The 15389-nt window shown below is 41.4% G+C and overlaps 1 protein-coding gene across 3 annotated transcripts in view; it reads right to left on the bottom strand.

The window, feature by feature from the left end:
* Positions 1-268: 268 nt before the first annotated feature.
* The window catches only part of SH3TC2 (SH3 domain and tetratricopeptide repeats 2), a 71748-nt gene continuing 56627 nt past the window's right edge, over positions 269-15389 (bottom strand). For 2 of the 3 annotated variants that reach the window (XM_020969125.2, XM_020969129.2), the window contains 2 exons: positions 7596-7792; positions 269-6309 (listed from right to left, as the gene is read on the bottom strand). In XM_020969125.2, coding sequence (XP_020824784.1) covers positions 6118-6309; positions 7596-7792 — 389 coding nt within the window. In that variant the 3' untranslated portion in view covers positions 269-6117. The remainder of the gene's footprint in view (positions 6310-7595; positions 7793-15389) is intronic. The other variant, XM_020969126.2, reaches the window with a different exon arrangement.

Below are 15389 nucleotides of genomic sequence, written 5' to 3'. Positions count from 1 at the left end.
AAGGCACCAGACATGTGGTGAGCATGAAGCATAGTGAAAAATCAAATCAACTGTATCTAAACAAATTGACTTTTGTGGGAGTCATCCTACCAGCTACAGCGGGGCCAGGGAGGGTCTGTATTGCTTGGTGTGCATGGGGCATCTCTCCTCTGCTCTGGGGAGGAGTTAGTGATTGTCCTGGAGGAAGACCAGAAGGAGGGGAGGATGAGGGAAGCAGGAAGGGCTATTGTGAGATCTCTTCATGCCTTAGTCAGTCAGTCAATCAATCAATCGATCAACAAGTATTTATTAAGCTCCTACTATAGGCCAGACACTTGCTAAGTGTAGGGGAGTAGTAACAGGGGAGATACAGGGACAAAATTAAAAGTCTTTATCCTCAGAGAGCTTCACGGATAGGAGGAGAGAGAATATATATATAGGGGATAGAGACTGGACCCACGATATCATTGATACAGGGAACTCCTGGGTGAGGACACTTCCTCTACTGGTGCAGATCAGCCCCTTCTGGCAACATATAGTTTTAGAGAGCTTCCTGAAGCATCAAGATTAAGAGACTTGGCCATGGATACACAGCCTTTGTGAGTCAGAGGCAGACTCTGACCCAGGTCACCCTGGCTCAATGGGCAGCTCTTAAGCCACTATTCCATATTGTCTCTTAACAAAGTACATGTGTGAGTGTATGTAGAATGTGCATGAAATGAATACGTAACAGGGTTGGGAGGGAGGATCCTAGCAGTGGAGGGCACCAGGTAAAGCTTGGTAAAGCTTCCTGTGGAAAGTAAGGCTCAAGCTGAATTGTAGAGACCAGAGACAGAAGTCACAGGATCAATGATTTAGAACTGGAAAAGACCTTAGAGGGCATCCGTTCCAAGCCTCTCATTCGGCATTTGGGGAAACTGAGACCCAGAGAAATTAAAGTGTTCTGCTCAAGGTTACATAGGTAGCATATAACAGAGGTAAGATTTAAAGCGAGATATACAGACTTCAAAGCCAGACTGGCCAGCCAAAGTAAAGGCAGGAAGTAGGGAGATGGACTGTTGAGTGTGAGAAACCGCAAATAAGCCAGTATTATAGTTGGCCTAAAGAGCACGTAGAGGAGTTAACATGCAAGAAGTCTGGAGAGGTAGGAAGAGGCCAGGTGTGAAGTTTTAAATTCCAGACACAGGAATTTATGTTTAATCTAAGAGCCAACAAGGAGTCATTGGAGTTTATTAAGGTTGACAGGGGAGGGGTAGAGGAGAATCACCTTTGGGAGTTACATGGAAGGTAGTTAGTAGAGAAACTAAAAAGAAAGCTGCTGCAATAGTCCAGGTAAAAGGTGAGGAAGTTCTGGACTAAGGTAGTGGCTGCGTGAGAGGAGAGTTCAAATCCTACCTCAGATACTTACCAGCTGTGTGACCTTAGGAACGTCACTTAAGTCCTCTGGGCCTCAGTTTCCTCAGCTGTAAAATGAGAGGGCTATATGAAATTGCCACAAAGATCCCTTAAAGCTCCAAATCTATGATCATTCAGCTCCTGCATTCTATGTTCTCAAGTACCTTCCTATTGCTACACTGAATTTTCTTTGTTCCAAGGTCCCTTCAAGCACTAACATTCTATGCTACTTGGAATCTAAGCTCAAATGTCCCTGCCAGCTCTCACATTCTGTGTTCTGTGTTCTAAAGTCTGTTCTAGCTCTTAAACCTTTTGTTCTATGATCAAAAATTCTTCTCAGGTTTAATGTTCTAGGAATTCTCCTTCGTCCCTTCAGTCTCTTGTTATCCCTTCTTCTTCCTAAACTGCTCCTTCACCAACACAGGCTGCTCACATACCTCTTGCAAACTTAGGTTAAAACCCACAAATTTTACTTTCCAAGCACCTGCTGTGTTAAAAGCATTTTAGGAGACTTGTAAATACAAAGGAGGTAAATGCTCGGCTCAGGTTTGGTTTTCAGGCTATTACTCAGCAGGGCAGAGAAGGAAAGAAGTGGGAAACGCATCACAAAGCTCCAAAGTTGTCTCTTGGCACTCTTTTTAGATTAGATTCTATTACCATGCATGAGGGGCAGAGATTGTCTAAAAAAAGTTAACTAACTTGTCTTTGGTTGTAAATTGAAATATTAGCTCTTCTAGTGTACTTTGGAGCCACAGAATGAGAGGCAAAATTCTTCCTTAATAAATTAATATCATAAAAAAATTTCAAGAGAAATGTTTAGCTTCTTTTAAAAGGAGGGGAAAAAACCCCTTTTGTTCTTGTTTAGGCCACGGGGTTAAGTGACTTGCCCAGGGTCACACAGCTAGTGAGTGTTCTGTGTCTGAGTCCACATTTGAACTCAGGTCCTCCTGAATCCAGGGCCCATACTCTATCCACTGCACCACTAGCTGCACCTGAAACAAAACCTTTAAAGCAATTTTTTAAAAAGCAAAGAACTTTTGTCTGGTTCATAAACCCAGAGAGGACATGTTAATGACAATGATTCATATGTCTTCATTAAGGTAGATCAGGCAGCACTTGTCCTTAGCAATACACAGTTCAAATTATTGAAATACTTAAAAAGAATAAAATAACATTTTAAAAATGTATAATAATTCTTATTAGCCTTCCCTTGAGACCAGCAATTACTTCATTTTTGTCTTTGGATTCCTAGCACTTAGCCCAATATCTGGCATACAGTGGGCATTTAATAATTGCTTATTGGTTTTTTTTTTTTACTCTTTTCTGTATAAGAAGAAATCCTTTACAACAAATTCTGGTACAACAAAATGGGTTGTCTCAGGAGATGAAAGCTCCCCATCACTGAAGTTCAGATATGGCATGATGCAACAGCAGGACTGTTATCTTCCTGTCTAGATATCATGCAGCCTAAGACCATGCTAGCTTTTGTGGCTGCTATGGTATACTATCGTCTTATACTGAATTTGTATTCCACAAAGACCCCTAGATCTTTTCACATGAATTATTTTCTAGCCATTCATAACTTTTCCATCTTATATTTGTGAATCTGGATCTTGAAGGAGAAGAGATTAAAACCAACAGAGATTAAGATCAATAGATTTTAATGGGGATAAGAGATAGCATCCACAGTGGAAAACTGGGTTTGAAATAAGAGAACCTGAATTCAAGCCCCAGCTCTGGTATCTATATGAATGTCCTTAGGCAAGTCACTTAACCTCTGTGGCCTCAGTTTCATCACATGAAAATCAAGGATGTTAAATGAGATGCCACCTGAGGCCCCTTCCAGTTGTAAGTCTATGGGATAAATCATTCCAGGCACGAGGGATGCAAAGGACCAAGCACGCTTGTGCGAAATCATGGAGATGAGAGACAACAGGAGAACAACAGTGCCTAGCACAAAAGAGGGGCTTAGCAACGCTGTTGAATTGGATTCCATGGAGTCATGGATAAAGTGTTAGGCCATACGTTCTCAAGAAGCAGAGACCAGCGTTCTTTTAGATAAGATCCGCAAAAGCAGGAATTCTTTCTTCCTCTAAAATTCTCCTCCAAGCATCTTTGCGGTATGGGGTGGCTCTGCATTCTCGACAGCTACGTCACTGGAGCGTAAGCCCAGGAAGGTCCTCGAATGTGGGCCTGGCGACGGACTGTGTGTCTCTGCCTCGAGACTTAGCTTAGCTTCATGTGTAGAAGAGATTCGTCACTAGAGGACTGCTCACAAGGAGAGGGTTTTTTTTCAGCCACTTCTCATCAACGACCTGTCCTAAGCATGGAGTAGAATGGAAGGTCCTTGAGAGCAGCACGCACTTTTGTCTCTTCTTTCCCCATCATTGTACACAGTGACTCACACGTAGTTTTGTTGTCCTTTGTTTTCGAAGAGGACCGAAATGACATCAGCACGCCCGTGTCAAAGGTTAGCGTGTCCAGCTGGCTAAGCAGACCAACGTGAGCCTGGAACGTTCCGCCACAGCTTGGGCATCGACAATCCGTGGGAATCTTTGAGGCGGATTCTCCAAGTCTGCGTATCTGGCATTTCTCTGAAGCTGCCTCAATTCTGCTGTGCTCCCAGAGCCCAGCACCTTCTCTGATGTGGGCACACCGTGCTGAGCGGTCCTGTGCCAGCGCCTCCCATGTCACACAATCAGTTCCAAAGATCGTAAGAGAGACTGTGAGAGCGTCCTTGTACCGCTTCTTCTGACCACCATGGGAGCCCTTGCCCTGTGTGAGTTTTCCATGAGATAGCCTTTTTGGCAAGCATATGTTTTGCATTCAAACAATGTGGCCAGCCCATCGGAGTTGTACTCTCTGAAGCAGAGCTTGAATGCTTGGCAGTTTATTTGAGAAAGGACCTCAGTGTCTCAGATCTTCTCCTGCCAGGCCATCTTCAGAATCTTCCTAAGACAATTCAAATGGAAGTGACCCAGTTTCCCGGCATGGCGCTGGTAGACTGTCCGGGTTTCACAGGCACACAACAACGAGTCAGTACAGTGACTCTGTAGACCTCCAGGTTGGTAGTCAGTCTAATACCTCTTCTCTCCCAAACTTTTCTTCTGAGCCTCCCAAGCACTGAGCTAGCTCTGGTAACGCACGCGTCAACCTCATTGTCAATGTGTACACCCCTGGAAAGTACACTCCCAAGGTAAATGAACTTATCCACAGCATTCAAAACTTCTCCATTTGCTGTGACCGATGGTTCCACATATAGATGCTGTGGTGGTGGCTGATGGAGCACCTGTGTTTTCTCAGTGACAGTTGTTTGGTTAAAATGAGCACAAGCAGCAGAGAATCGATTCATACTCTGTTGCATCTCAGCTTCAGAGGCTGCATTGAGTGCCCAAACATCTACAAACAGAAAATCATGCACCAGCACTCCCTCCACTTTGGTCATGGCTTGTAGTCTTTTCAAGTTGAAAAGTGTGGTACCATCAGTGTGGTAGCTGACTTTGCTGCCATGTTCATCCTTATTGAAAGCATTTGACAACATGGCTGAAGACATTATGTCAAAAAGCACAGGAGCAAGCTCACAGCCTTATCTCACTGCATCGGTGACTGGGAAAGCACGAGAGCATTGTCCATTATCCAGAACCCGGGAAAGCATGCCAACATGAAACTGATATACAATACTGATGAACTTTTGCAGGCAACCAAATTTTGACATAACTTTTATAAGCCCCAACAAGATTAGATGACTTGCCTGAGGATACACAGGTAGCAAGGATTTGAACCCAGGTCTTCTGACTGATTAGTCCAGAGTCAGTACTCTTTCCACTGGACCACATGATAGAGGAAGCACTCACACCTTGATCCTTTAAATACAAAGCAAAAACCCTTGTAGGTGTTTATTAAATAAATAGTAAAATGGAAAATAACAATGAAGATGTGCCCCAGTTATGGTTCCCAAGTTAAATCAGCATCCTTCTGATGGTGACTGTTTAAAAGAACAAGGGCTATTTATCCTGGAGAAGTATAGATTGGGAGATGAAGGAACATGAAAAAGGACTTCAAAATTCTAAAGGGTCATCATAGGCAAGAGGGATTAGTAATGTTCTATTTGTCCTCAGAGAGCAGAACTGGCAGTAACAGGGGGGAAATCTTAGAGGAAGATTTTGGCTCAATTTATGGAGAAATGTCCAAATAATTAAAACTGTCTAAAGGTGGATATTTTTAACTTCAGAACAACCCCTGTGGGGAAGATGCTATTACTATCCTCATTTTACAGAGGAGGAAACCGAGGTACATAGAAGTTAGATGACTTTCCCAGGGTCAGGGAGCTAGTAAGGGTCTGAGGCAATTTGAACTATTGAGAAAGAGCATGCATCAAAGAGACCTGGCCCAGGAATCTACCATCCCAGTTTTGTATGATGGATTTGCTGATAATTGGCTGTGTGATCTTGGACAAGTCACTTGCCTTTTCTGGGCCCCACCTTAACTCAGATAAAGATGGACTAGATGATCTATAAGTCTTTTCCAGATCTGACATTTTATGTTCTCTGTTCTAGAGTTTGATGCACCTCCAACATGCTATGTTCTAAGGTACCTCCTGCTCTGGCCCCCTATATAGGGTGTTTTCAGGTCTCTTCCAAGCTTAATACTTTATGAATCTATTATGACTCTGGGTCAATGGATGATGGCTGCAGGTCAAGGGGACTACCTTCAGCTGACATGTGACAAAGCTTTGATAGCCGCTCAGAGGGCAGGTCCTCCTCCACTCAGCCACCTGGCCCGTTCTGCAGACTGGCCCCCTGGGCTGCTGCACCACAGAGGACTGCAAGTGATGGTCTTCAGTTTGCTCCGGATTGTGTCCTGTAGTTTGCTGTCACCCAGCTGGATAGCTGCTGCCAGGGCCAGCAGGAAGTAGTCAGTGGCATCATGGGCATCCTAATAAAAAAACACATTAGTAAAGAGAAAGTCACTAGCATGTGTCCTTGCTAGAGGAGGCCTGAGCAGTAATGTCCCTCAAGCTTGTTTGGACTCAGGGCCATATTGGGGGAGGTTTGGAAGGGGATGGGGAAAAGACTATGCAGACTGACTTCCTGCTCTGCTTGTAATCACTAATGCCCAAAGGCAGAGAGGGTAGGAAGAAGAGGAGCTACTTTGGATGAAAGACGGATATCTAGTTTTCATGAAATCTCTAAGTAGAGAATAGTGTGGTGGCGTAGAAAGTAGTACTGAACTTAAGGTAAAAAAGCTTGGATTTTAGTCCTTCTTTTAAATCCTGAATTGCCTTAATAACCTTGGATAAATCACTTGTCCTAGCTGAGTCTCAGTTTCCCTATCTGCAAAACAGAGAACAACACCAATAGGAGAAGGCCGTAGTAAGCAAAGTACTTTATAAGCCTTAAAGTGGTATATACTCACTCTCACTCTTGTAGCTATCTCCATTTCTCCCATCCAGACCCTTCTCTCCATACCGGTCCTCACTATGTTAATTCAAGCTGCTATCTTCTCTCGTCTGGACTATTACAATAGTCTAATGGGTCCCCTTGACACAATTTCTCCTTAGTCCAATCTGTTCTCCACACAGCTGCCAAACTTACCTACCTTAATCAATAAACTCCAGAGATTCATTATTCAAGGATTAATATAAGATGCTCTATTAGACATTTGAAGTCCTTTACAACCTGGCACCAACCTAACTTTGTTATATTTATTATTCCCCTTCACATACACTTCTGTCTATGACCATTTTTTCTGACCGTCCCCTCTGCCTGCAATGCACACTCCCTTCTCACCTCTGCCTTTCCTTGAAGGCTCAGGACCAATGCCACCTTCTACATAAACCTGTACTGATTCCCACCCTCCTCAAAAGCGCTAGCACCTTCTCCCCCCCAAAATTACTTTCTATCTTTATATACCCACATATCATGGTATACAATAAATGCTTAATAAATACTTGCGATTAACTATCAACCAATGGTCAGAAACTGCGCAAATATGATTTATTACAGAATATAAGCTCCTTGAGAGAAGGAACTATTTCTTTTTTGTTTCTATACTCCAACACTTAGCAAAATGCCTGGTATACAGTAAGCACTTAATAAATGACTTTTGGCTGACAGATTGACTCTTTTTACCTTTTGACTGGGTGAGCTAAGACTGCGATTTATATGCAAGTAGCCCAGCCTCGGCCTGTTTTAGGGCCCTCTTGGGAAGAAGACTGTTACCTTAAGCTGGTCAAGGGTCATGTGGCCCAGGCGACTGTACACCTTAGCATAGTACAGTGCTTCCTGGGAAGAGTACATCCAGGGCGGACAGAGGCTCAGCGTCTTCAGGTAGCAATCTTCAGCCATCTCATACATGTGCAGTGAGTAGTAGACTGTGGCCAGGCGATGGAAAGCCACCAGCTTTTGTAGCCGGTCTCCTGAAAAGAGGAGTAATTCTGGAGTGCACTGGGATGATGGAGCAATGAAAGGTAACCAAGAAGCAGCTCTCCCACTGCCTTACCAGCAAATCAAATAAACAGGCAACATTCCAAAGGACCACAAACTACAGAATGATAGAAAAAGTGATTGGGAAAAACCCAACACAGCAAGGTAATTTTTATAGGAAAAAATAACTGATGACCAAGTTATCATCCTATCCCTTTTGATATTTTTTGCCCAACCATAGCCAACACTGGGCAGAGAAGCCCTATATCCCTTGGGTTCATTGCAATCTTTGGCACAGATTTCTGGAATTATCCTCTTGGCAGTCAGTTTTCCATGGGTAAAATGTGTCCAAGGTAGATTTATCTCCTAATTAGAATAGTACTGAGTCTCAATAAAAAAGAAATGGGTCAGCTGTGAAGAAGCATGGAGTATGGGGAGAAAGATTGAGGAGGAAGGAGAAGACCTGAAATTTAAATTGAACAGTTATTCCATATAATTCAGTAGGAAACAAGCAACCAATAGAAGGAGTATGAGAAAGGTGGAAAAGAAATCCATTTCAAAGCCCCTATATGTGCACAGAGTAGTATGGGTACTGTCTCAACCATCCCCCTGGGGTTAGCCTGGGAACTGATGAGAATCACTCTCAAAGACGAGAGTAAAGCCCAGAATAGTGGGACTGATAAAGGTGAAGAATAGACCCAAATATAGTGACTACTTGGGCTTCCTAGAGCAGTAAGCATACTGGTCAGCCTTACCTATCGAAAGATACAGAGCTCATTCAGTCCTGGAGTATTAAGAGAACAAAAAACTTGCAGAAAGAGATGGGGGTAGGGGAGAGGGACTGGCAGTGCTGGGCCTTCAGAAGAGAAAGAAGTGGTAGTAAGAAGAATGTTTTCAGCAAATACATTATTTTTAAAATGGCAGTTACTGATGAGGAGACATAAAAGTTCACTCAGGAGTTATGAAGAAAAATTCAAAGAAAAGAGTCTTCTCAAGAAGCAAGTAGCTTGTAACAAAGGCAACTGAGGTAAAATCATCCGAGGAAGGTGAAAAATACTAAAAACACAAAAGATCCCCTGAAATGACAAAGAGAGCAACTTCAGTGGGTAGAGTGCTGGTTCTGGAATCTAGAGTTCAAATCTGGCCTCAGACACGTACTAGCTGTAGGACCCTGGACAAGTCACTTAACCTATTCACCTCAGTTTTCTTATCTGTAAAATGGAGGTCATAATAGTACCTACCACCCAGGGTCGTTGGGAGGATTTAATGAGATAAAATTTATAAAGCACTTAGCACAATTCCTGGCACATAGTGAGTATTATATAAATGTTAGTTGTTGTTGTTATCTCCAGAATGGTTTTAAAAGGCAATCAAAGAATTAACTAAAAAATTCGAAGACAAATATTAGAGTTCTTAAAGAAGAAATTGACAGATCTAATAAAACACGAGACAATAGAAAGTGAAAAGACATATACTTTCCATGGCAGTAGATTTTGTGAAGCGGAATGCAAAAAAAAAAATGCAAAGGCAGAAGGAAAAATAAAGGAACAAAATGTTGTGTTTTTTTTAAAGCAATAACAACAGATTGGAGGAACACATAAAAGCTTAACAAAACAGGAATGTATAACTGAAAGGTAAGACTTGAAAAGGTAACCTGAGGTTTTTCAGGGAATAAAAAAAATATTGAAAAAGAAAACCTGAATACTATACTTCAATAAATATAGGAACATTGTTGAGAAATTATAAAGGTAAGTAGCAAAGTACAGGTTAAGAGAATACATGGAATACCACCAGAGAGAAAGCCCAAGTTTTTCCCACCAAGAAATAGTGCAGTCAAATTTCAAAACTACACCAGCAAAGAACAAATATTGCAGGTAATAAGGACAAAACAAAAACAAAATCCCAAACTTCCAAGAACGAATCAGAATAGCACAAGCTTATTCTGTGTTTACAAGAACTCAAAGAAAAAAAGTTAAAATGATACTCCAAATACCAAAGAAGATAGATTTTCATGCTAAAGTAACATAAAAATGAAGCCTAAGCATGAGGGGAAATAATTGGTATTTAGAAAAAGGAAGGAATTTGAGTTATTCTTCCAAAGAAACTGAGAGGTAAACAGGGAATTCAACATGAAACTGACCAAATCCTAGAAAATTAAAAAATCTCATCTAACAGTGAAAGACTAATCAGTCAAGAAACATTTATTAATAATATAATATGTTCCAGGCACTTTACCCTGAGGATACAAATACAAAAATGAAACAGTTTCTGCACTCAAGGAAATAAAAATTTATCAGTTGGAAACCACATACATATATATGATATACATGTATACAAAGATATACAAGTTAATGGGGCGGGGGGAGGATGGCAAGCAGTAGGAAGGGGAGAGATCAATAAGGGCTTCATCAATACACAATGTGAAATGATAGGTAGAAGTCAGAAGTCAGGCGTCAGACGACCTGGGTTTGAATACTACTTCAGACACTTATTCACTAGGTGACACTGGGCAGATCATTTTATTTCTCTGGGCTTTAATTTCCAAATGAAGGGATGGGATTTGATGACATCTAAGCTCTTTTGCTGCTCTAAATCGATGAGCCTGTGAACCTGTATGGTGCCACTTGAGGTCAGCCTTGAAGAAAACTGGGGATTTAAAGATGTAAAGATGAAAAGAAAATAGATCCCAGGCATGGGAGACTAGGTGGCTCAGTGGATAGAGTGCTGGCCTGGAGTTAGAAAGACTTGAGTTCAAATTCAGCCTCAGGCACTTACTGGATGTGTGACCCTGGGCAAGTCAATTAACCTCTATTTGCTTCAGCTTCTTCAATTGTAAAATGGGGATAATAAGGTATTATCCCGTACCTCATGGGGTTGCTGTGAAAATCAAATTAGATATTTGTACAAGTGTTTAGCACATACTAGCACTTGATACATGTTTATTCCTTTCCCTATGCAAAGTCATGGAGATGGAAGATGGAGTGTGATAGGAGAAGAACACTAAGAAGGCCAGTTTGGCTTGACCATGAAATGAATAAAGAGGAATAATGTACAATTGGCAACTAGATGGCACTGTGAATAGAGTTCTGGGCCTGGAGTCAGGAGGATCTGAGTTCAAATCTGCCTCAGACACTTATTAGCTATGTGAAGCCTGGGCAACTCATTTAACTCCACCTACCTCAGTTTCCTCAGCTGTAAAATGAGCTGGAGAAGGAAATGCCAAACCACCTTCAAATGTGGTCATGAAGACTCAGAAACAGCTAAAATGACTGAACAATGAAACACAAACAGCAGCAAATGTATAATTAGGTTGGAGTCCAGTGAGGAGGGGCTTTAAATCACAAATTGTGGTTTGCATGTGATTCTATGCACAATAAGGAGCCGCTGGGATTTACTGAACAGGAGATTAGCCTGGTTAGACTTGAGCTACAGGAAAACCATTTCGGAAGCTATGTAGAGGACTGGTCAGAGAGGAAAGAAACTCCAGTCAAGGTGACCAATTTTGAGGCTATTATAATAGTCCAGATGAGAGGTGATGAGAAACTAAAACTAGGGTAGAAGTCGTGAGATTAAGTAGAAAGAAGGGGACAGATGGAAGAAATGTTGAGGAGGAAAATCCACGAAATCTGGAAACTTATTCAATATGGGGAAGGGGGTGCAGTAAGAGAGACTGTGGAGTCCAAGATGACTCCAAGGCTGTGACCCTGGAGGGTTGGAAGGACGGTGGTGCCCTCAGCACAAACAGGGAAGTGGCTTCGAGAGGAAAGACAGTGGGTTCTGTTGTGGACGTCTTCAGTGTGAGAAGCCTATGGGATTTCCATTTGGAGATGTCCAACAGGCAGCTGGTGAAATTGGACGGGAGATTAGGGGAACTGTTTCAATATGTAGGCCTGGAAATCATCTGCAAAAGGAAAATAATTAAATCCGTGGGAGCTGGTGGGGTCCTCAGGAGAGGGAATAGAGAAGGGCCCTGAACGGGACCTGCGAATGGAAGATGGAAGATGGATCATGATCCAGAAAAGATGAGTGAGAAAAGCAGTGAGGCAAATAGGAGAGTTGAGTGCTGAAGTGTTTGTTTCACGGGGACCAGAGCGAGTGTTGGACATGCTTATGAATGGAGGACGGAGGAACCTTTTTGTTTGTTGTCCAACTTTCTGCTAAACAAGCAAGCAAGCAAAGAAGCCTGCTCATTGTCTATGAGACATCGAGGAGGCAAAGAGTCTTTAATGGGCTAAATGATCTGAAGAGCAACACGCCTAACGAGAAAAACTAAATGGAGAACAGGAAAAAACGCAATTAATGTCAAGGGGAGAATCTGATCTCCTCATTTGTAAATCAATCTTAGAGCTGGTGAGATGATATCAATCAATAAGCATTATTAAAAGTCAAATACGTACAAGGTCTGGTGCTGGGCCCTGGAGACAAAAAGACAAAAATCAAATGGTCTTCGACCTCAAAGAACTTACTTTCTATGACTTGAGACAAGAAGAACACAAATGAAGTACATGTTTATAATAACAAATTTGAAATAAGGAACTCGCCTAACATGAGAACAGGACAGTGCTGGGGGTGAGGTGAGAGGCAAAGAGAAAACAGGATCCTGATTTGCAAGGAGAGGAGGATAAGAGATTTTCAATTTCTCCCATTGCTTTCAGGGTGGGATATAACAGAAAAGATATAACTGTGACTGGGAGGGCAGATCATAAAGGAAGGAGTGGGTGTTACCTTCAGCCAACAGAAGGGGAATGTTTTAGCAATAAAGGACCCCACAAAGGCAGGAGGGGTGTGACTAGGGTCTTGCAACAAATACACAAGGAAGATTAGTTACTGTATTCATACGAGCTGAGAAAAGGAAGGGCAAAATAGCAAATAAGAGGGACACAGACACAAACACATAGACAGATAGACAGCGGGAAGAAGGGGAGAGAGAAAGAAGTAGAAGGAGAGATAAGGGAAGGAGGGAGAGGAAAGAGAGAGAGGGAGAGGGAAAGGGAAAGGGAGAGAGAGAGAGAGAGAGAGAGAGAGAGAGAGAGAGAGAGAAAGAGACAGAGAGAGAGACAGAGAGAGACAGAGAGAGAGAGAATAAAAAGTAGATACAAGCAGCAAAGTGGGAGAAAGAAGGTGTTGGGGAGAAGAGATTGGGTTCAGATTTATTTAATCAAAACAACCTGTAGAGACTATGTTATGGTTTAAAAGAGGGAGAAAAACATGTATGTAACTAAAGGAAGAAGATACAAACTTAACAATTATAATCATGAATATGAATGGATCAAATTCTCCAATTTAAAAAAAATAAGAATGGCTAAAAAAGACAAAACCTAACAACTTACTCAATTCAAGAAACACTTGTAAAACATAAATACATAAAAATGAAAATGAATGGGTGGGGAAAAACTATTATTCTTTAGATGGCTTTAAAAAAGCAGAAGTTGCCATCATGATATAAGTTAAGACAAATATCAAATGATATTAAGAGAGACAAACTGGGAAATGATATTTTGTTTAAAGGCGCTGTAGGCAATGAACAAATACCAACATTGAATATATATTTACCAAATGGCACAACTGCTAAATTCTTAAAAGGTAAGCAATATATAAAAATACACTAATATTAACATAGTAATAGATTTCAAATCTCTTCCTACGAGAGCTGGATATATATGTGTGTGTGTGTGTGTGTATGCATGCATGTATGTATGTATATATAAACATATGTATACATAGACAGATATAGATAGAAAGATAAAATAAGAAAAAATAGAGAGCTGAGCAAAATGTTGGAACAGTTAGATTGACTAACCATCAGGATTTCTAAAAGAAAATATTGAGGAATACAAATATTTCTCAGAATTCCATGGCATCTTTACAAAAAGTGATTATGTGCTAGGGCTTAAAAAGAATATGAAATAAATACAAAAAGAAATAACAAAACACCATTTATAGACCGTAAGTCATAAAGTAGTAACAAATAAAGGAAATGTGATTAAAGATACAGGCCTAGATGGAGAGCAATGACAATCATTGAATGGAGAGTAATTAATGTAGGAGTCAAAGAACAAATTAATTGTTGACTATACATTTTCAAATGGATGACCCAGAAGCATTTCATGCTAAACGTGCCCGAAGCATAACTCATCATTTGTCTTCCCAAACCAATCTCTGTTCTTAATTTTCCTACTTCTAACAAGGCAGGAACAAGGTACTAATGTCTGCAGCTTTTGAGTCATCTCCAACTCTTCACTCTTCAATACTGGACCACTGCCATCACCCTACCCCCCACCCAAGAAAACTGGCTGGTACAGGGAAAAGAGTGCGAGGTCAGGAATCCAGAAGATGCAAGTTCAGATCCGGACTCACACTTGTGTGACCCTGAGCAAGTCATACGACCACTGTCTGCTTCACTTTCTTTAACAGCGACAGCAGGATAACAGCACCTGCCTTCCAGGGTTATTGTGAGGATCACATGAGATCATATTTGTAAAGTTTGTGGCACAGTGTCTGGTACGTTGTAGGGGCTTAATTTACTTCTTTCCTTTCCAAGTCTCATCAATTATGTCTCCATAGACTCTCTAACATGCGTCCCCTCCTCATGTGCCCAGTTCACTAGTTTATACCATTAGCAACTCCTCCACATCATTGCAGTAGTCTCCTAGTTTATCTCCCCACCTTAAATCTCTCCCCACTCTGATGATCCTTCCCATAGCTTCCAAAGTGATATTACTAATAAAACACAGGTCTGAGCTGTCACATCCTTGTCAAAAAACTCTAGTGTCTCAAAGATCAAATGCAAACTCCTTTGTCTGAAATTTAAAGTCCTTAATAATCTAGCTCCAGTTTGCTTTTCCAGACTTAGTACATTTTACTCCCCTTTTTGCACTCTCCAGTCTAATGAAATTATATAGTGTGTGAATGTATTCACACACACACACACACACACACATACACACATATATACAAACATATATTTGTATGTATATGTATATATGTGCGTATACAGATATAGATAGAAGTGAGAGAGAGAGAGAGAGAGAGAGAGAGAGAGAGAGAGAGAGAGAGAGTAACAAAAAGAGAGAGAAAGAGAGATTTATATCTACTTAGATGTGTATATGCTCTTTCTCCTAAGAGAAAGTAAGCTGTAAGGGCAGGAACTATTTCATTTTTGCATTCCTTAAATCCATAATCCCATGATCTTGTTCCTGAGTTTCCTGAGCCCTCTTTCCTTAACCTTCTTATTGCCCCTTTCCTCACCAGAGACCGTATTCCTATCCCTGACCCCTATCCTCAATCCTTCCCCCATTCCACTTTACCAAATCAGGTATTATTTCTGCTCTTTATTCTTTCATCCCCTACTCTGTCTTTCATCTCTCCTCCAGCTCCAGAGATATCCAACGTGTCTGCTTATGTCTTCTCTAGGCTAAATCTTAGTTCCTTTAACTGACCTGCTTGTGTCATGGCACATTCCCAATTTTTCTCTTTGTGGCTAGCCAGAGTGGATCTAAATTTTCTTCCATTTTATCACCCTTGTAGTAGTAGAAGACAACTATGTCTCTTCCTCCTTCCCCTCTCTCACTGAGTCTTCTCTTCTCCAGG

Source organism: Phascolarctos cinereus, unplaced genomic scaffold (genome assembly GCF_003287225.1).
Source record: "Phascolarctos cinereus isolate Bilbo 61053 unplaced genomic scaffold, phaCin_HiC Scaffold_2;HRSCAF=192, whole genome shotgun sequence".
In the NCBI taxonomy this organism is placed as follows: Eukaryota; Metazoa; Chordata; class Mammalia; order Diprotodontia; family Phascolarctidae; genus Phascolarctos; species Phascolarctos cinereus.
The sequence above is the reverse complement of the archived record's forward strand: the minus strand, read 5'-3'. Positions and strand labels throughout refer to the sequence as shown.